Below are 22,350 nucleotides of genomic sequence, written 5' to 3' on the forward strand. Positions count from 1 at the left end.
TAAAGAATTTTAAGTACATTAAGTAAGTACTAATGAGCACACAGAGAACCTAAATATATTGAGATGTATTTAAAAGATGGGGAATTGCTGTAGCACTAAAATAAAGAATTTTAAGTACATTAAGTAAGTACTAATGAGCACACAGAGAACCTAAATATATTGAGATGTATTTAAAAGATGGGGAATTGCTGTAGCACAAAGTCTGACTTGCCCAGAGATGAGAACAGAGCCCATGTTACCTGATAGAGAAATATCCAACATGTCATTCAGGAACAAGCCAACTGAAGGTTAATGTATATCTTTATCAACCATCCTGAAATGTAATGAGAACTCTAATTCACTTTAATATCTGTGGATTACTCCGAGTCCTTTGTGACCATCATAGACATACTAAATTGACTATTCCATATAAAATCAGGGTTAGGCTTGTAATGTTGTAGATTCTTTCGTGGGCCTGCTGCAGCCTGCTCCAGCTTACTTGGAAGATGACTCCTGGTGAGTAATTTAGGTGTTTGAAATGATGAACTATGTGATTTTCTGCCCAGGCTCCAGCTGCTTTGCTGCAGGATGAGGATGCCCTGTAATTCCTATGTGATGGATGCAATCCTATGCTGGGTAGCTGAGCTGGCATTAGGTGCCTTTATGGCCAAATGGGGCCTCAGGTGTCACATTAAGTTGAAAAGCTTATATAAATTCTCTGTACTGCTTTATGCAGCATTGTGAACATTTCTTGTGCTCCTTTGCATGTATTCAGGTGAATAAGGCAAAACAAGTTTTGATGTAGTTTTGAGGACTCTGCAATATTTATACCTATGCTTACCTTATACACTATTGACCAACTGCACTATTCAAAGGAATAAAAACAAGAATATTCCAGGGTGGGGTTTTTGTTTGTTTGTTTTGTTTTGTTTGTTGGTTTTTCTAGATTTAGATCCTCATGCTTGTGTCCTGTTGGGGTGTGCTGCCTCTAGAAGAGAGGCATAAGTGTTTGAACTGGAATATCCCTCAAGGTGATTTTTTTCTACTCATTGGTTTTGAATTTTGGATTTAGTTTCTGCACTTACAAAATGGAGATGACACCATCTAATAATGCTTAGAAGATTGGTTACATAATAAAAACTTATAGGTATTACTATCACTAGTTAAGCTAGAATTCATGATACTTAATTTTCTTTACAGTTAACATTTAAACAGAAATATTCTCATTCTGAGAATTTGGCTATGAAAAATAATTGCTTTACTGAAAATAGATAAGCTACAGTAACATGTGGAGAAAAAAATGAAACAAATATTCAGATGAACGTACTTTGAATGCTGTTAGATACAGCCCAGCAGTGCAAACTTGGGTTTCTTACAAAAAGATAGTTTACATAGTTAGTGCACGTGCAAGTTGAAAATTGTAATTTAATGATAATTCTTATCATCTCATCAAGGTTGGTCATGCTCTTCTGAGTACCTTCAATTAACCAACCTGGCCTTTTCAGATTCTGAGCCTGGGAATTAATTACACTCAGGTTTTGAGGATGTCTTCTTTGTTATTGGCAGCTGGATGGGAGGGAATGTGTGATTACTCCAGTGAAAATCAATCTGACTATTAATTGTCAGATTGCAGAAATAATATGCAGTTTTCAAATAAAGAATATTTTCTAAAATGAAGAAATTTTACCTTAACTGTCACAGTTCAGGTCAACAGTTGAAATTTTGTTAAACTCAGTGGGTCCAGGATGTAATGTTTGTGGTTTCCAGGGCAAAATATGATCAACAACAAAGTCAGAACAGATTAGCAGCATAGGGTTTACATGTTTGAGGAGCCTTTATCTGATCCTATAACTAAGCAAAAAAATTATTATTTTCTTGTTAGAAATGGAGTTTTTTCTACATTCTTGTTGGAAATATTAATGTTAGGTGTATTGCTGTTGTGAATCATGGGCTTTATGAATGTATGGCATTCACAAAGGTTTTAGTTATCATAATGAGCTGAATTCCCTGACTGAGCTGAGCTGCAGCCCTCCTGTCTTTTTGTGCTCCAGATCACTGCATACTAAACAGCTTTGCTTCTATCACTTTGGCTACTGGTGCTGTGGTTGCAGTCAAATTTTAATTTAGCTGCTTTAATGAGAAACTGCCGTGCCACAGACTCACCATGTCAGTTACTGGCAGCAGACCTGACAGTGGAAGGTTACTTTGGATAGAAGGCTGATCCACCATAAAGCTGACCCTACAAAAACCCTGCACACTGGACTGGAAAGTGAGTGGAGAGAGCTCACTCAGGTGTTATATAACCATTAGATCCCATCTGAGGGGGGCACAGGAACTTATGGACATGGACAAACAGACTGTGGGACTATCCTGTGATTCTGTTCAGTGGCAGCCACATCCTGCCCTTGTGCTGTCTTGGCCGTAATTTCAAAGATTGATTGATAAGACTCTGTGATTGCATTAAGTCCCTGTCCATGTCTAAAACAGTATGTCATAATATATCAGATGGTCCCAGTCTCTGGGGGTTTCTGCCTAAATGGTTTTGCAGTTATGAAATAGGAAAAGTATAGCAAGGCCCGAAGGACTTTGGCCATGTTAATTGTCATTGCTGACTTCAAGGTTCTGCATTATTTTTCCTTCAAAAAAAGCACTATTTCTAATAAATGCGTATCACCCGATGCCACGATGGACTATAAGAGTGTTCATGAAAGAGAAGTAGGAGAAACATTCTGTGGATGACCTAGAAAACCTCTGCACAAATCATTACTGCAACAGGAGTTGTGGTATAGAAGTTATATCAACAGTTTTGATTTTCCAAGTACAGTTTGCTCTGAAGTTAACTCCACAGCAGGTCAGATGTTCACATTCTTGGGAGATTTGGAAAACCAATGACTGAAAAATCAAGCATGCACTTGCTGTACATAAAGGCACGATCAAAGCCATGTGAAGACACACATATATTTTTTAACATAGATCACAAAGCACCAGTCCAACTTTGCTCAACCTGGAGATTAGCCCCAGGGCATTTCAGATGTGGAACAGGAATCTGCAACACAAGTCATGGTGCTTTCCACTCTGTGGATTTGTTTGTGGCACAGATACAGGGAAGATAGCTGCCTCTTTCTGAAGGAGAGAAGATAGAGATTCTCTGTATGAAAATAACTGTGGAGTACTTGCATCTCATTTAGGTGGTGCATGATTCAACTTCCCTCTATCAGCTAAACCCTTGGTGAAATTTCACTTGGAAAAGATGGGGAGAAATGCAGGATAAGCAGATGTCATCAGAAAAGTTGTTGCAGAAAAGACAAACTGTAGGGAAGTAGAACAGCAAACTGGTTGCTCATGCTTCTTGAGCCCTTGCCAGAGAAAAAGACAAATACACTCCCTTGGACTGATGACAGTTTCAAAGCTGCAGTCATAGTCACTCAAAAATCACATAAGAATGAAGTACAGAAAGGCCTTTTTTTCCCCTCTGTGAGTGGAAAATTACTGCTGTTATATCTGTGTGTGTCACAAATGTTTATGCAAAAATAAATGATGGCCAGAAGTCATGTGGATCCTTTGCTAAACAAGACCTTTCTGTATTGTAATATAATTTTGTTTCAGATAATGCTTCTGGCAAGAACCACCAAATATATTACAAAGGAAAGTGGTTGATTTGGCATAGTTTTGGAATCTGTGGTTGAGGTATAAACTGTCTTTTGACAGTGTGAATTAATATTTGTGGTGTTGCACTGTAAAATTTAGGCAAGCACAACCACCTTGACAGATAAGTGCAGATCTATAGACACAAACCATACAAGATGTATGTCAATTGCTGTGCAAATCCCTTTCTTCAGTGTCAACCAATCAGACTCTGGACACACTTTTGTTGTTAAATGTTTGAGTTTTGTTGAGTCTAATTCCTTCTCATGGACAATCTTTATCAGATTCACTCTGCATTATCATTATGAATAGTTGTAAAGGAAACTGGGGAATTGAACGTGTTTGATAGCAGATATCATCACCCTCTAGAGGGTTGCAGCATAAAATGTTAACATCATGGCCTACATCAAAATGTATTTAAATTTTTCTTATGTAACTAAATATTTTTGTTTAAATAATTCTAATTGCTTGTTTACATGATGTAAAGAGTTACGTATCCATTTTCAGAACAAGAGCATCTTGCTGATTAAACAGGAATCTAAAAATATAAAACCTCAGATTCTTGACATATTCTCTTCAATGACATGAAATTTGAGTGGAACAGATAAGAAGGGTGAGGAAACATCCCATTGCTTCAACAGGAAACATTTTCACAGATAGTTTCTGTATGAATATTCTGATTTTATTTCATTAGTGTTTCAAAGGGTTTTTTGGCATGCCCAGTTTAACATCCCTCTTCAACAGAAACATGTTTTTTTGGTCATTCTCCAAGGCCTCAATAGTACAGGGAAAAAAATAATCAAAAAGGACTGAAATTTCTGAGAAGATTCTAGAGTCTGATTTTGAAGTGTTATCAGTCTGTCTGAATTTACATAGGATCAGATATCATCCAGGTCAGCAGGAAACTGATGGTTGCTGTGTTTACACATATTTTCGGTGCCTAAGAATTAAATCCTCTTAGGAAACCTTTAAAATACTATTGAATGTTAATCCATATAACAGTGCCAAATTTCACTTTTGCCTTACATAGATAAAATTGTATGAACACAGAGTGAATGGAAACATGCTGTCTATTTTGAATACTGTGAACGAGCATTTGCTGTAATTCCTGACTACACAGGGAACTGGTATCTCTTAGCAGTATCATAATGGATACTAACAGTTTGTTTTCTGTTGAAAAATGAATGGGCTACAATTTTAGCCCTTAAGCTTGTTGAAGATGTTTGCAAGCGTTTGAAGACAGTGCTTCTTTTTCTTTGAAAAAAGACTTTGTGGTTCATTTATTTAAAATTTTGAAAGATTTCTATTAATTTTTTATTCACTTCAGCTCTGCAAAATGAATGACAAAAGCATCTTCCTGAGTGGAAATGTGTTGGGAAACCATCCCAATAACTTTAACAGCTTTGAGTCCAGAGCACATTACACATATTTTACCCATCTCTGGTTTTGTACGTGTTGGACTCCACATTGATGCAATTTTGCTTTTTTTCAGAGCTGAAACATGAGATCTATGTTTGGAGGCTGACAGCTCAGCGCATCAACCCAGCCAGCAGAGAGGAGACTGCTGTGAAATGTCTCTTGATGCAGAAGGTGCTGACTCTGGAGATGCTCCTGAGGAAGAAGCTGAGGACATTTCACAGGTAAGCAAGGACCAGTGTGTCTAATCTCCCATTTCAGGGATCTTCACTGGAACAAGACCTGCATTCCTAGCTCTGTCTTGAGGAGACAGATGCCTGGACCGATAGGAACAGCCACTCTCAGCCTCAGTGAAACACAAACTATTTTAGGACAAAACTGATGTGTAAGGCCTGGAAAATATATTTGTCAATATGGCCCAAAATTAAAGGCCTAGAAATTTCAGGCAGCTTTCGGTTTAAAAAGATCACAAATATATAACTACATTTCCCCTTACAGTTGTGGCTTCAGCACAGTAAGATGCTGGAGTTTCTTTTTTATTTTACCGAAAATTTCAAATTCTCTGCAGTGAATGGGTGAGTTTGAAAAATATTTCACCAGTGAATTGCTGTGGTTTACTATTACTTAATAATCAAAATTTCATTGTGAACCTGAGTGCAGACATATTTTTATGTATAGAAAAGAAGTTTACGTAAACTATGATAAAAAGAATAATGACCTTGTTTTGTTTAGATTCTAGTAAAAACAGATGTTATGCCATGGAATTTGATGATTGAAAATAGCAATGATAAATATTTTGGATGCTAATTTCCTAAAGTGAAATTGGAATAATTAATTTTAATTAATTAATAACTTTGTTAAAGAATTTGAGCAAGAAAATGTAAATATGATTACTTGAACTATTCCAAAAATGATTGTTTACATAATTTTTGCTGACATTGTGTATTTTTAATTGAGTGAGAGTATTAATACTTCAAGACAAATAAGGCTGTTAAAATTGCCTCTTTTTCAAAAGATTTAAAGATTCTCAGAGTTTATGATATTCTAAAGAGAATCCTACTGACTTACAAATAAAAATTGTATATTTAATCTTGAAAATCAGGATTCTTCCAGCACAGCACATTTACAGAAATGTAAAAATTCATTAGCATTAACAACAGAGCTCCTGAAGTGCAAAGCCCAAGGCTTTTTGCTGGAGGCCTGACTGCGCCGATAACACAGTGAAGTTATTTGGATCTTAGAAACTTCATTATAAAATGCAAATGTGCAACACGTGTGTTCTGACTTGCTGATGTTAGCACACGACCCTTGTTTTATCACAGTGGGACACACACCAGCTCCTGAAACTGTTAAGGGAGCTACACATTGCAGATAGCCAGATCCTATACTGAGGTCCATACCCTGAAGTCCAGCTCCTTCTCAGCCTGTGGCTTTCTTAATAAACAGAAGGGTTTGTGTATTAGCAGAGCTTGTTACAAAAGTGGAGCCTGAAGTGAATGCTCATGGGAATTTTGCTGCTGGATGTAAGAAGGCCACAACTCCTTTGTGGTATGGGTCACTCCACACAGGGAAAGAGGTGATCTATATGTGATGAGAGGGATCTATTCCAATGCTCTTGGCTGAGCTCTGATTTCACTCTGGAAAAAAGTAGGTGTCATTTTCTTTCAGACAAATTTCACAAGAAGATAAAAACTGGGAAACAAATATACAGGAACTTCAGAAAAACGTAAGTAGATACCATTTTTTCCCCCAGTATTAATGTAAATGAAGCTGTGCCTTTATAGAGAGATAGTGCTTTAAATCTAATGGAAATTTATTAGCTAATTCAGTAGCTAATTTGACTGCCAAAAAGTTAGCAGCCAGCCAGGGTGGTTGTCTTCTTGGTCAGACAAGATCACTGAACCACATGGTGAGGTTTTGTACTTTTGTTCCTTAGAAAACTATAACTTAAAGAATGCAGTAATGGCTTAGAGGTGTTTTCTCAAATTTTAAATCCATGATCAGAAAGGCTTAGGAGATGTCAATAAATTGTAACCATGATGAATGATAATACAGAACACTCCTCCTAATGTTCCCAATGCTGACTCTAATTTAATGCATTTTGGTGACACTACTGCTTTTATTATTCAGATAGGGATAAACCACTTGATAAATCCTGTTCTTTTAGCTGTGCACACACTAGCACTGCTTAAGTCTTTATGCTGAAACCGAGAAGATGGAGACTCTGTAGTGGGATTAATTTAATTATCCAAGGGTCTCTCTATCTAAATTCTCTCTACCTCACCGGCATCATTAATGAATCAGGCCTGTGTCTGAGAGCTGAGGTCCCTGATTGGACTCCTTGGTGTGCAAGTCCTTTACTGGGAGAACACTGTCCTAAGTGTCACACCAACCTAGACCAAACCCAACAGATTTTCTTTACGCCTGTTTCAAGGCATTGGATAAGAGGCAAACTTTTTAAAGAACCGAGATTTACTTGTATTTTAGTAGAGCTTTAAACTACATGAAACAGGAGGCAAACTCAGTCTGGGAGAAAGGGATTCCTGGGAGTGGTAGTGAAAGCAGAGACACGACAGAAAGCCCTGGGTGTGGGGGCTGAGGACACAAGGAGATTGACACAGTGAAACAGGAGCTGGGCACAGAGGTGTACAAACTCTGTAGAGATGAAGGGCTTGGCAATTACATGAGAGCTGTACAGGAGGTGTGAAAGATTTGACCTCTAGAGTGGTTTACAGATTTTCAAAGCACACCTGAAAAAAGAAGGGTGATTTTGTCCCAGATCACAAAACCACAGAGTGCTCTGAATGCCCTCTTTGGTAGGAGTTGCATTTCAACAGTGCTTCACCCTCTGGACTGAAGCTGTGAAGGGGGTCCCTGAGTACAGCTGAATGTATGCAGCAGGTGCTAGATACTTGTATCTCTTAAAGCCTGTTGGACCACATATTCATGGTTTTTTATAGGTATGCATAAGAAGCACACCTATAAAAACTATTCAGGTAGTTCTGTCTTTTATGCTAAAGAGGAATATACAATACGGGAACAGAAGTTTGCACTTCACGCATGCTTTTCTGAACTCTATGCATAATACATAGCTTCTTCTTTAATACAATTGCTAATTCTATTTTCTTGTCTGTCTCCAGCACAGAATAACAGACAAAATTTTGCTCATCAAATGTCTGACAGTGCTGGGATGTGTTATTCTTATGTTTTTTCTCAACTCATTTGTTCCAGGCATCTACCTAGATCTTGGTAAGTTTCCTAGTTTTGTTCTAAGTAAAACAAGCAAACTCCCTGAAAAAAAGCCAGCCATATCTTTCTGAGTCCTGATCTTTTCAGAAAGTAATTTTTCATATGTTTCTGTCCTCATAATCTTACCAGGTTAAGCAGCAATTTCTCTGGGAAGAGAAGAGCAGGTTTTAAAAATTCAGTCACATCCCAGTTAGTCCAGCAGGAGTAACAGAGAGTGCTCATGACTTCATTTTCTGGATTTCCAATACTAATGAGCTGGCTAAACATTACAGAACGAGCAAATTTGACCTTGGCATCATTTGCACTGTTTGAGTGAATGACCAAGATGCATCAGGGAGATCAGAAGATAATCACTCAATGGGAGAACAAAGAAGCAGTTTGGCATCATTTCTTAAGTACAGAAAGCTCTTTGTGTAATTTACAGTCTCCATAACCTTATCACCATAATAATTCATTTCCAAAAATAAAAACTGGAGGACATTGCATATGGGTGAAAAGAAAGTAGCTCTGTGTGTAATTTCTATATATAGATCTATATGTGGAGGTTTTTATACAGGTAGTTGTGTATCTCTATGAGAAAAAGCTCCACATAACCTGAAAACAGAACCAAGTAGAATCTCACATTTAACTTAAAGATAGTCATAAAATCCATTGACCATTAAAAAATGAAATTTTTTTTAGCTGCTGAGCTCTTCAAGATTATGGAATTTCAAATACATTTTTTTCCATGCAATCTGAATTTACACACTATATACTTCTATCTCAGTGGCTGAAAGATGGAGCAGTCTTGAAGAGGAAGAGCTGATAATGAATAAATCACTAATCATATACACAGATATTACATTGACACTTATTTTTACTGTGCAAGATATAGAGCCAGTTATAGCTCTACAATGGTGATCAGGTTGTAAGCAAGACTTTCCATATCTGCTGCTGACAGACTATTTGCCATGCAAATGGGCAATTTTAGCCCATGAAGATTACTGCCAAGAAGTTAAAAGGTAAAATGGTGTTTTATAACAGAAAAATGTGCCACGCTAATAAGGTCTGGGAAAATGCAGAAGCTGAAAATATTTGAATGCATTTGAAGTCACGGTAGCTGAAAACATAAAAAAAGCCTTTGTATTGACAATTTAAGAAATGAATTTACACTCTTACTTTTGTGTCTCAGATAAGTGGCACTGAACCATGTAGAACATCTTGAATTAAGCCAAACAGCTCTAAATGGTTTTGAAAAGCCAGACAGTCATTAAAGACTAAGCAGTACTAGTTGTGTATGCTCCTGGTAAGAATTTTTTTTCAATACTGCAAAGGAGTTGAAGTCAATGCTAGAGGAAACATAGTAACTATTGATCTTTTTCACTTGTCATGCTTTATGCCAGTAAAATAAATGAAAATAAATAGAATGTTTTGCAGTATAGGTTTCTGTTCAGTAGCCGAATAACAACCTTGAAAGTAAATAAGGGCTGTATGTGTTCTGTATAATTTCTCACTGTTCTGCATTCATGGCAAACCTGTCATATTAATGAATAAATGTTACTAAAGCATGCACATAATTTCTACTGAAAAGTAATTGAACCTGTAAACTTCTACTGATAAGTTTACAGGCCCCATAATTCACAGGTTCTCATTTTTGTTTCCTGAATTTCACTATCTTGATGATAGCTGTCACTTATTTATTACTACTGAAGTAGGGCTGCTGTGAGGCTCTATGGATTTTAGTCTTCCAAAGCATGAAAGTATACTTCCTAATGTACACTACATCTTGTACTCTGTTGGTTTGGGTGGGTAAATTTGTTCAATATGTTTTTCTCATAAAAATTGCAGTTCAGTGTTTAATTTTCTACCAGAATATTGGTTTATACAGAGGTTGAAATATTAGAAATCTAATAACTTTAAATTGCAGTTAGTAGAGAGAATTAGAAAGATTTTTAAATTCTGTATCAGTCCTAAGCCTTGATACAAATTTTCATTATGAACATGGAATCATTAATATAATTTGAAGGTACTGACATTTTAATTTAAATAATAAAATTTGAATACTTAACTGCCTTTTGAAATGCACAACTCTTTCCTATTCGGTTTTCTTGTGCCTGTTCATTAATTTATTTAGTGTAATTCTATGAAATAGCTATGTTAATAAAAGATTAGTACTGAGACTTAAAAAAACCCAGATAGTAAAAACTGTAAGACTCCTACACTACTTTCACTTGGCCCCATGAGATTTTATTTTATTGATAAAGCATTATTAAAACATCTGAGAAAAGATAACAAAGGATGAAATTAAAGCCCATTCGAGGATTTTACCTGGCTACTATTTTGACTTTATCTTTTAGGGGAGCATGTCTAGAGCTTTGGACTATATTAATATGCCCGAAAAAAAATTTAAAAAGTAATATAAAGCAAGATTTTGCTGAAATTTTAAGCTAGATTTTTTGAAGGGAGCGCTCAAAGTGACTGGGTCAGAAAAAATACCAAAATCAATTTATAGCTCAATTCCTTCTTCTCCTGTGGGGAAGCTGCTTTATCTTTGATTTGGTTTTAGTCAGTTCAATGAGTTGCTGAGCTGCTGTGAACTCTGTGCAGTTCCTTCCAGTATCTGTGAGGAGGGACCCATTATCTCCATGGCCCTGCTTTTGCCAGCCTCTCTGCTTTCTGCATGAAATGCAGGCAGCCTGCTCTTGCAGACACTCTCACTCTTGCTCTCTTCCACCTCTGGACACCTCTTTCCCAGGCCAGGCCCATTAGTTTCTGAGACATGGGAATGTCTTCTTCTCCTTTAAGAGGTTGCAACAAACTCTATTGCTCTCATATTCAAGGAACAAGGTGAAAACCCAAGAGTAAAGAGATGAGATAGTTCCTGCTTCATAGAGGAGATGCTGCCTCAATTTTGGCTGCTGGAAATAGGGATGGAATGCCAGGAGAAATACAATTGTGCTTTATGCCTTATTTGAAGTACAGTTGTGGTTTTGCCTTATTTGTATATTAATTCCTGCCTTATCACCACCATTTTTTGTGTTAAAGACACAACTCTTGCACAGGTGAACCTATGGTGTTACCATCCATGGCTTTTCTCATGTTCCTTTGATGAATTATTTAAGCAAGGGAACAGGGAGAGATCTTTTGGATTCACTGAATTCTTCCATAATAAAGGATTGCCATTTGCTCACTGGAGGGAGCTGTCTTGGATTTTTTTTTCACTTGTACAGAGGAGTGGTGTCTTAATGCTACTGTCTGAGCCCATTCTGGTATTTTTGGTGCCATGGGCATCTGTGATCCTTCAGCCATCAATATTTAAGCTAATTACCTTCATCTGCCCTCAGAATTATCTTTGGGGGGTGTCACTAATCAGTGGAGGAGGTCAACAGCTGTGATTCAGCCTGGTTTCATCTTTGGTGTGATTAACCAAAGCAGTGTTAGCAAAATCCCCAAACTGAGGAACTTATAACTAACTTTAGGGACATTCAAGCAACTAACATGATCACTATGACCATTCTGGGCACTATGACAAGGTGTATAGTTAATATTCTACGTCACTCCAGTCAGGCAAACATCCTAGATCTAAATTTCCCTCATCATTCTTGCACAAAAGCTAAAATTCCTCAATATTTACAAACAAAGGTTATCTTGTTTGATGAGTCTTCTTTCTCTTGCAAAACTTTCTCTTGTCCTCTATATTGATGTGGTTCAACTTCTGACTAAGTCTGCAAATTCTGCTACAGCTACTTGTGAGGGTCTGAAGATCTCTTTTTACTGTTTATGGCAATTAGTTGTATCTTGCATTTTTGAAATGTTTTAAAACTGTGATTGAAATAGTGGAGAAGTAGAAAAATAACTGTTTTCATTTAATGTAAACTGACTTCTGTATTTTTTGGTACACCATATTGTGCAGACTTCTCTTAATTTTATTGCCAGAGCATTAAAGGAGAAATGTACTCGGTGTAGATATGTAAGACTCTTGTTATATTGTCACTCCTTTGAATACCAGTTGCCATATTTATTGACTCATTTCCATAATTTACAGAAAATTTGTTCACATTTACATGAGAAATTAAATATCCCAATGGGAAAGGGCCTCAGTCGAACACTGCTCCTTTATGTCTACAGAGACTATTATGCAAATTATAACAAAAATATTGTCTTTACTGGAGAGAGGAGTCATTTCTCAAATTAAGGGAAGTGGATAAGATTTGAAGTTTCTCCTCTTTATGTGCTTTTGCTTTTTGTCGTACTTTTGATTTTCACATGTTTCAGTGGACATGCTCTATTTTCAGCTTACACTGTAATTTACATAGATGAACCAATAATTATCATAGAGTTGAAATTGAGTGGCACTTATCAGATAGCTTGCTTAGTGAGGAAGAGAGGGCTGCACAGTCCTAGAGAGCCTCACAAACTTTCTTACATTTGTTTTAGAATGTGTGAAGTTTCAAACAAATATTTACTTAGAAACAACGATGCCAGTTCTCCATTACTGCAGCCTGCTAAGATTTTAACAACTAGTTAATCCATTTATTTTCTGTAACATTTAAATTAGGAGCTCACTGCAGGGATGATTCTTTGCTAACAGCTTTAAGACAGATCTGTAGGGTCAGTATGTGTGTGTGTAAAAGCTTGCATGAGTTGCAGTGCTGCAACCAATGGCAGAAGTCTTTACCTTAGGGATCTTTGACTAAATTATGTGATTATGCAAACTAAAAATCTCCAGTATTCCACAAAGGAAATAAATTTGGTCTGGTGGTTTTGTTCTGAAGATGCATCCTAGGAAGCTGCTGAAGAAGAGCTCTAATAAACTTCCCTCACTCCCCACCCCAGATTTATATGGGGCCTAGGATAGGCTATGTATGTGCATTTGAACTTGTGCTAAGAAGCTTCTTTAGAATGGTCAAAGTGCTTTTAAACTTGAACCTCTCCCCCACAGGCCTGTGAGAAAGATCCTGCCTCCCAGCATGCAGCAGAATTCCTCAGATCCAAAGGATTTATATATCCTTGTAGAAGAACACAGGGTTGAGAAAGGTGTGGACAGATCCTATTAGCATGAGAGGGGTGTTGATGTCAAAGGCTCTTAATTCTGTACTTTGAAATTTTATTCTGGAACATTCTTCCCCATATCTTATCAGTGATAATAGATTGAACTATGTTCTGCCACTATTCTGTGTGATGGTGGAATTGTGTAAATATGACATTTGTTTACAAACAATAAAATGATATTTGTAGAAACAGAAAAAATTACTTAAAAACCATGTTTGTCCCCATGGAGAGGAAGAAAAAAAGAAAGTGCTTATATAAACCTGTTTGGTTTCAGGTTAATTTGAGCAATAGTTAAGATGAAATGTTTATTAGAGAGCTACTCAGTGTTATTGAGGAGTTGTTTTATAAAATACCTGACAAAAACCATAGACTAGTTTAATAAGCTGATGTATAATTTTTCAATGTCTAAGAAAACAAAAAATCCTGTTGAGACAGACAGCTATTAAGATATAAAAGCTGATGAACAATTTAGATTTAAGGAAGCATCGGCCAGATGCCAAGAGTGACATTAAGTTTAGCACATCTTATATTTCACTTCCTATGTCACTATATCTTCATTGTGAAAAGTGCATATTTGGTCTTTGATTTGTCACTAAAGCTAATATTTATCTAGAAATTAGCTAGGACTAGGAAATGAATCAGTTTTAGCTGATAAAAGCTTGTAGGTGTTGACTCCTAAGTAATGGCTCAAATGATACTTTATTGTCAACTGCATTTACAGCTGTCACAATCACTATTTTCTTTTCTTCGTCTCTCTTCCCCCTCCTTCACCCCTCCCCCCCATTTTAATTTAAATTTTGTTTCATTATTTTGGAAAGCTTTCTAACATGAATTGATAAACTAGGCAAACAGATGCAAAGCTTGGGATGTAACATTTGTGGACCTTTTCTGTAGAGCTAAAAATACCATCCTGAATAATCTGTAGTTGCCTGGAAACTCCTTCACATATTTCAGTAATGTAAATGGCTTTGGCCTCCAAAACGTTTGGATTGCCTTCTCTGTACATGGTGGAAGGCTCCTGTTCTCAGAGTCTCTATGGTCTTCTTAAGCTTGTGGTATTCTGGGCAAAAAAGGGAATATCTCCTATACCTGGAGCTGAGAATTTGTTATCAGTAAAAAGTTAAAAGTTGTAACCTGTGCAACCAAAGCAAGCAGTTATTGTTCATGTTTTGATAATGCAAACACTTAGAGTCTAATATATCTAATCAATACAAAAATTCCCACCTCATTAATAATATACAGTATGAACTGCTGTAAAAAACCAACAAAGCAACAAAACAACTTCTCCTCCTCCCCCCACAAAAAAACCCAACTCAAATCCCTCCATCCAAAAATCCACTCAAAACCCAAAAGAATAATCTCCCTTTTCCCCCCTGTTGTTATGGTCTTCCTTTGATGTTCTCCAGGGTGCTAAGCATCACACATTTAGGCTGGAAGGAGTCACAACGCAGTGATGATAACTTGAGGTTTTTGCTGGGATGAGATGACAGGTTAAGGGTGTCTTCCTCTTCTTTGCCAAGATGTAAATAGTGTTGGTGTTGATGGTTTCTTAGTTCCTGTGCTTCAGTTCACTTGAGCCCATTTTAATATATTTTCTGAAGTGTCACACTTTACTCATTCAAATTTGGTTTTCAGCTCTACATTATACCTGATTTTACTTTATGAGATGTGATGTATATTAAATGCTTTTTTTCTTGTTCTTTTTGTTACCCCTAAAACAGGTTTTTACCACCTCATAGATTTACTCAATCATCTATAACTAACCACAGCTGAGTTACTGATAAACCTGGATTCTTTTTTATCATCATATGTATTTCTTTTAGCTGCATGTACTCAGGGACTCTTGTCTGTGGCAATTTCTTTCTTCCTTTACTATTTTCCATTAATGCTCCACCTAAATGAAGTTGTAATGCTGCTTTTCATGACTAAAGTTCTTTGTTTAATTGCTGACCTGACAATAGTAAATAAAGCAATGTGTTGTAGCCTCTGATAAAAGCATCCAGTACAAGGTAGAAACACATAATAAGATTAGAGCCAACATTTTAAGCTGTACGCTTTCAAAGTCTTCAGGCTTTTCTGGAGACTCCTCCAGATCCTTGTAGGTGTATTTGCTGGGGCTGCTTGCAGCCCTTTTCCCCAGGTGTCATCAGCTACCATTTCCAGTGGAGTTTGATATATTTGTCCTTGTTTAGAGATTTTAACCTCCCTCCCTGTGCTTCATGCATTTACTCTGTTATCTGTCATGGCATGTGGTGGTGTTAGTTTAGGTGGTCTAGTACTTTTACATTGAGGTCAAGAAGAGCTCTGCATGGGACTGACCTGCTGGCCTCTGATATGTGGCATAGAGACTTGACTGCACTGTGAAAATGGAAACTGTTTATTAAAAATGAGAATGGACATAACTGTATCAGAGAGATTCCATACATCTTTTGTTCATAGTTGTGTCAAAAGCATTCCTCTTAGAGTGTACATGAACATGAATTAAAAATAAATTTGATGGTAATATTTTAATAATGAGAATGGGAGCAAAGCTACATCAATGCAGTCAGTACTGACTCGAACTCAGAAAGTCTGGTCCAGATGTTAGTTATTCATTCCTGTCAGCATAACACCTTGCTTGTGAACATACAAGAGATCTGATTTCCATGATCCTTGCAGTCTTAATTTATTTTAGGATAGTTTTCAAAAATTCTGCCTTGAAATGTCACGGTTGTCATTAAAAATAGATAATCATGCATGCATTATACAAAACCCCCTGTCCCTGCAACTGCCCACGCACTTGACAAGCATAACCAAGGACCAGTAACAGTTGCATCTGCTAGAGCAGCCTTTGATCTTTATTGCTCACTTCTAGAGAAGCCGACCTTTCCCTTATCTTGATATTTGCAGCCCCTCAAATTATTTTTTGTTCACTAGAGTCAATAAGGCTATGGCAATAGAGTATGTTTGTTTGCAGTGACCTTTACTGAGACAACTCTGTAATTTTTCAGACTTACAGACTGGTGTGATATAGACAGCTATATATCTGTCAGCCCATCTCTGGAGATGGAGTGCCCAGCTGTAGAAATGTCTAACCAGGTTTCTTTCTTACAGTGTTCTGTTCTCTGTTTGAGAGCCATCTTGCCTCATCTATAAAATTGTGTTTGGAGAGTTAATGAAGCTGGGGGTTGGCATTACAATGCAATGCTGAATATGGTTTCACATTCTGACTTCATGCTATTACAGCTATTGAACAAAGTCCAGCACATCCTAAGGCACATGGGATGATCTGGGATCACAGAGCAGTCAGTTCTTTACCTTGTTTTACACAATGCTTCTGGTTTTTATTGTATAATTACCTTGTATCAGCATAGGATCCTGCTTCTTTTGCCTTGCATGGGGTTATAGCTTCCACCGTTTTTTCCCATATCCTTTTATTCCTCTTGTATTGTACCAAGTATTTATTGGCATGGTGCAAGTCTTGGACTGTCACCTTCACTGTTCTCTCCCCTAAGGAGTTGCCTTAAACTATGGTGCTAAAAATAGCAAAGAATATAAAATTATTTCCATGAAGCTAAGCCATGAAGCTAAGTGAAAAGAGACTGCTCAAAAGACCAGCAACTTGCTTTGTGAGAGGGTAACTTTATATTAAAAAAAAATAATATTAAAGATAAAAGAGCACTTACCAGGGGCAGCAAGTGCTTCTTAGAAATACTCAGAAAGATTTTAGAATGTATATTTTCAGGGATTCCTGATAAAATAAATCATCATTTGAATAAACCAAAATATGGAACACTTTAATTCACATTTAGAAGTATTGATAAAACATATTCTATGAGAAGAGCAAGCACTACTACACATATGTCTTTGATTTAACTTTTTCACCCCAATATTTTTATAGACTTGTATAAGAGGATGATGAAGCATATACTACATTAAGGACTGGCATGCATCCTTAAGCTACAATGACAAAAAAAGAACTTTAAAAAACACAGAAAACTAAAATCATACTTTGAGAAAAACATAAAAATCAGTGTGTCTCTCCCATCTGTTTGCAGAGCAGGGTACTATATTTTCATCTGGCAGAAACTGATCTAGATGTTTTTTAAAAAAAATATTTTTCAATTACTATAAATGTGTGACCCTGAATATTACGTCGCCTAAATCATTGTCACTGCTATTAACATCTTCTTTTTACTCTTTCTTGTTCTACCCACTACTGCTGACACAAATGGGTTGCTCTCTGCCCTTTGGGGAAGCCTGGTATTTACCCGAAGATTTGTCAGGACCTCTTAAATCTTCTTATTTTTGAGCTAAGTAGCCTGGATTGTTTGCATTTTTCCTCAAAATCAGCTCTTCAGGCTGTTGATTGTGCTTCCTTCCCTGCCTCAGATTTCCTAATGGGTATGCACCTTACAGTATACATTCTCAGGCTTTGCAGGGATGAGGAAAGCAGAGGCTGCGTCACAGAATTTACTATTTATAGCCTGGTTCAGTATTTCAGTGGGCCTTGAGATTTAGTTGTGATACACTGTCTTCCTCAAGTCTTTTCTGGAGGACTATTTGGCATCCAGTTGCTTCCCATCCTGGATTTTTGCAGTTTTATCTCTTCCTATGTAAATGTATTCTCTTGACCTGTCTTGAGCAGCCTGCTGATTTGCCCGGGCCATCAGAGGGAGCATGCAGTGTTACCCTGACTTTGGTTTTCAGTTCAAAGTCTCAAGTGCCATTTCAGTTTCCAGAAAAGTGAAATTTTCTCAGTCTTCTTAAATGCATTACTCCAAATTCTGTGCATATAAAGTGAACATGCAGAGTCCACATTTTCACTTTGTTCAGAGGAAGCTTGTTAGGCTTCTGACCTATTACTATGAGGTAGTAGGTCAAAATTACTTTTGCTTAGGAATGCACATTCTTCTTAATGAGCATTTGAAAGGCCTACAAATTACACAGCAATTTTTCTCCCTAATTTCTTTCTCTTTCTCCTGCCTACCTCCAAATTCTAAACTTCTATTTTACTCTATTAGATTGTTTTATATTTTCAAGTTAATTTACTTGATTATTTAAAAAAAAAATTTTTTTTTTTAGTAGGATTGCAATTGTGTTCCACTCAGCACGAGCTAAGTATTATTCCAAAGGTGGTTTTGCATACTGGGTATAAGAAAAGCAAAGCCCTTAAGCAATTGTACTTAAAAAAAAAAAATGTACTTTTTTTTTTTCCTGGCACCAGGCAGAAGACATGGAAATCTTTTCTTATGAAGAATGCATTATAAATTTGCAAGCTGCATTTTATAATAAAATTTCATTTCCTTTCCCCTAAAAGAAATAGAAACTGTCATCCTCTTCAACAGGTAGAAATAGAATTTAGGTTCAGTTTCTGTCTAAGCTCTCTTTCTGGGACATCAATTGTTATGAAGCAGAGGCAATAAAAGGCAGTAAAGGAAGTGGTCTGTGGAGCAGTAAATGGGCTTTGTTTTCACTAGAGTAATGAGAAGTTATTTTTAAAAATTATTTCTATTTCTCTTTCTCATGGCTGTCTTTTGTGGTCCAGGAAGCCAGGGGAAAAAAAGACAAACAGAGAAGCCAGTCTTTAATGTGTCCTAGTCCTTTCAAAATTCTTCATAGTGAATAAAAAATTCCAATGAAGTCTCCTCTTCTCTCCTCTCCTCTCCTCTCCTCTCCTCTCCTCTCCTCTCCTCTCCTCTCCTCTCCTCTCCTCTCCTCTCCTCTCCTCTCCTCTCCTCTCCTCTCCTCTCCTCTCCTCTCCTCTCCTCTCCTCTCCTCTCCTCTCCTCTCCTCTCCTCTCCTCTCCTCTCCTCTCCTCTCCTCTCCTCTCCTCTCCTCTCCTCTCCTCTCCTCTCCTCTCCTCTCCTCTCCTCTCCTCTCCTCTCCTCTCCTCTCCTCTCCTCTCCTCTCCTCTCCTCTCCTCTCCTCTCCTCTCCTCTCCTCTCCTCTCCTCTCCTCTCCTCGACTGAAATCAGCCCTGTGCAGCCACAGCTGGCAGCTGATGTGTTTGCCTTTCCCCCTGGAGAGCTGTACTTGCTGAAGCACGGCAGGATGACACCTCCCTTGCCTGTCTGCTTTCTCAGGGAACAATACTGTAAGGCTGTTCCCCCATGCAAAGCTGCATGCTTGAAGCTAATGTGTGCTGATAACACTCATGGTAATAGAAAATGCCCGGCTCCATCCGCCTCTTCTGCAATTCTGTATTACTTCATTAACTTTAGTGATTAATTGTTATCTCCATATAGCATGTTCTAGTTGATTCATTATTATTGGAGACAGAAGGGTCGGAATAATACCAAGATATTTGCACAGATTGTCCCATAAGTACTGAGAAATTCTTTAATTCTTCACTTTGTTGTAATTACATTCAAAATGCATGTGAGAAAATGTTATGTTGTCAAGTAGGTTTTTAGAAAATAGTACTTAAAATTCTGCTACTTAGCTTCAAATCAGCACATACCTACTCTCCCTTGCAGGAATTGCCATCATATTTATTTAAGGCGGAGTTGGCCCCACTATTTTAAAACAGAATTCAAAAAACGGCCAAGACAACAGTCAGAAGAAAATTAGGCAGTGCATTTCCATAAAGCTTTCCTTTATGTACAGACTAAATAAATTTAATTTTCATTAAGAGATTTGCTTTGTTTTATAATACAGCAAATCAACTTTGCTATTGAAAAATTGTGGTAGATAGAACTGACAGTTCTCTTTCCTCTGCTGCTTTGGGAACTCTGCGAGTTGTAAGATAAATGAACCAGAGGGATCAAGCTGCTCTAGAAAGAATTTTAGCTGTGCAGAGGGAAAGTGAGTCTTGCTCAGACAGGAGATTTGCTACTTACATTTTCTGGCTAATTGTGCATTTGACTTGCATTTTCTGTCAGTTGCCTAAATATGTGTATTAAAATACTTCAGGATGTACAGAAGGATCATTCCGAGGAGAGCTTCTTTTGCTCCAAATCTCTTTTACTTTTTAAGGAGAGTTTCCTTTCCTGGTTATCTTCTAAAGCAGGCAGCCACTGAGTCTTCAAGGTCCAGGGGATGCAGCCAGCCTTTCAGGAGCTGCAGAATCTTTCACTATTCCTAAATACCTAAAGGTTTCTCTGTGACCCAAACCCATTGATCGTTGGGATAACCCAACTTTCTCTTACTTGCATTGTTCTTTTTATTTTAGATTTTATTTTAATTTGAAAGCAGAGACCATTCATCCTGTGATATCTGTGAACTTTTCCTTGTTGCAAAGTGAGAATGTGGTGAAAATCTTTGAAAATCACAATACTGTAACTTACATGTTGTTAGCACATAACAAGTCTGTGAAGTGTAAAGTATTGTTCTCTTTTTCTCTCATGCAGGCTGGATTGCCATGTTGGGAGCCCTTTGGCTGCTGGTGCTAGCAGACATCCATGATTTTGAGATGATATTGAACAGAGTTGAGTGGGCAACCCTTCTTTTCTTTGCAGCATTGTTTGTTCTCATGGAGGTAATATTCTCTAAAGCCTGAAGAATTGAAAAAGATTTCAAATGTGAATTATGGTCCTGGAGAGAGGCCTCTGCTGGTTCAATCCCACTGGAATATTGTTGATCAAATGTAGTTATGATAATACAGGGAGGAATAGCAGAGAATGAAAGTTAGTTGGACCACTTTCCTATTTAAATTTTCATTATAAACTTGATCTCATTCTCTTTCCATATTCTGTTTTTGCTGAATGTATCTGACAGAATCATTTTTCTATAATTTAAATTTTAGTTTCTGGGTTTATTGTTGGTCCATGTATGCAGATATTTTATGTGTATTTATGTGTTTGTTTTCAATTATTTATACAGATGATAGGAAAAATAATAGAACAAGATTAAACTAGAGTTGAAAAATGCTTCTAGTGCTGTCTGCTTGCTACATGCTGGCTACCAAATGGTCTAAGATATTTCATGGGAGTGAGATTTGAAAGGAAAATACAAATGCAAAATGAATTTCAGTTTGCAATGCTAATTTAAAAAATATTCAGCTCTTGAAATGCCTTGATATCTTGCTGTATATTTGCTGTATGCTTGTCTGCTTGACAGCATCCATGTCCATTCATGTTTCTATCCCCTTTTATTCCATATTTGATGTTTTGCATGGCTTGAGAGGGCTTATTCTTACACCAAATATTTGGATTTTTTTTGTGTGTGTGGATGCTCACATCAACTTTTTAATTAGGCTTCTAGAATGCTGACTATTTTTCAGTTGTTAATTGTTGGGTTTAAATGATGTAATAATGTAGACACATGACTGACAATACCCAAGTGACCACTGACACTGCCATGGCTAGTGAATTGCCTGAGTGAGAAGCCTGGGAAAAGCCTGTGGTAACTAATTTGCTCATATAGCCTCCTTTTCTCCCCTCTTCCCTCCCAATAATTGCAAAGATCCCAAGAATCTGGAAATTGAAGTCTTTTAAAAAATCAAGAGCAGTAACAGGGACAACATTTGAAGCAAATGGAAACAAGAACCAATCTGACTGACTCTAATTAATGCCAAGCTGGAAGTCAAAATCTGGTAACCTTCAAGAAGATGAGTGGAAACTCTGATTATCTTTATGAAATTTTCTGCGAGCTACTAAGTCTAAAGTTAATCAGGAAATATTGATTTACTGTATGCTCACTAGAACAGGAAATTTTTAGTCCTCCATTTTATGAGGTTCCATATAACCTTGAATTTCTACCTCTTATAGGCAATCAGTGCTGAAACCATGTTTATTTTGTCTACTGCTGTTGTAACAGTTTATTAGTTGTGTTCCCTGATGTACTTATTTTTTGAACTTGGATTGACTGGCTGATTTGAGTGCTTTGTGCTCTGCACAATACCATAGTAAAATACACAGGAAGTTATTTGCCATTTACTGCCAGGCTTTGGATACAACTATTATAATTCACTGAACTTCATTTTTTCAGTTTTTCATGTCACCAGTGAACAGTTTGCTAATGAAATAATATTTTTCTGGCTTTCTAGAATAATAGCAGTTTAAGGTAATGGAAGAAACTTGTCCAGATAATGAAGACAAAAATATGAGA

The 22,350-nt window shown here is 37.1% G+C and overlaps 1 protein-coding gene across 2 annotated transcripts in view; it reads left to right on the top strand.

The window, feature by feature from the left end:
• The window catches only part of OCA2 (OCA2 melanosomal transmembrane protein), a 162,160-nt gene that overhangs the window by 73,229 nt on the left and 66,581 nt on the right, over nucleotides 1–22,350 (top strand). For both annotated transcript variants that reach the window (XM_063150517.1, XM_063150518.1), the window contains 4 exons: nucleotides 5,117–5,264; nucleotides 6,709–6,766; nucleotides 8,181–8,289; nucleotides 20,652–20,779. In XM_063150517.1, coding sequence (XP_063006587.1) covers nucleotides 5,117–5,264; nucleotides 6,709–6,766; nucleotides 8,181–8,289; nucleotides 20,652–20,779 — 443 coding nt within the window. The remainder of the gene's footprint in view (nucleotides 1–5,116; nucleotides 5,265–6,708; nucleotides 6,767–8,180; nucleotides 8,290–20,651; nucleotides 20,780–22,350) is intronic.

This window comes from Melospiza melodia, chromosome 2 (assembly GCF_035770615.1).
Source record: "Melospiza melodia melodia isolate bMelMel2 chromosome 2, bMelMel2.pri, whole genome shotgun sequence".
NCBI classification, from domain to species: domain Eukaryota; kingdom Metazoa; phylum Chordata; class Aves; order Passeriformes; family Passerellidae; genus Melospiza; species Melospiza melodia.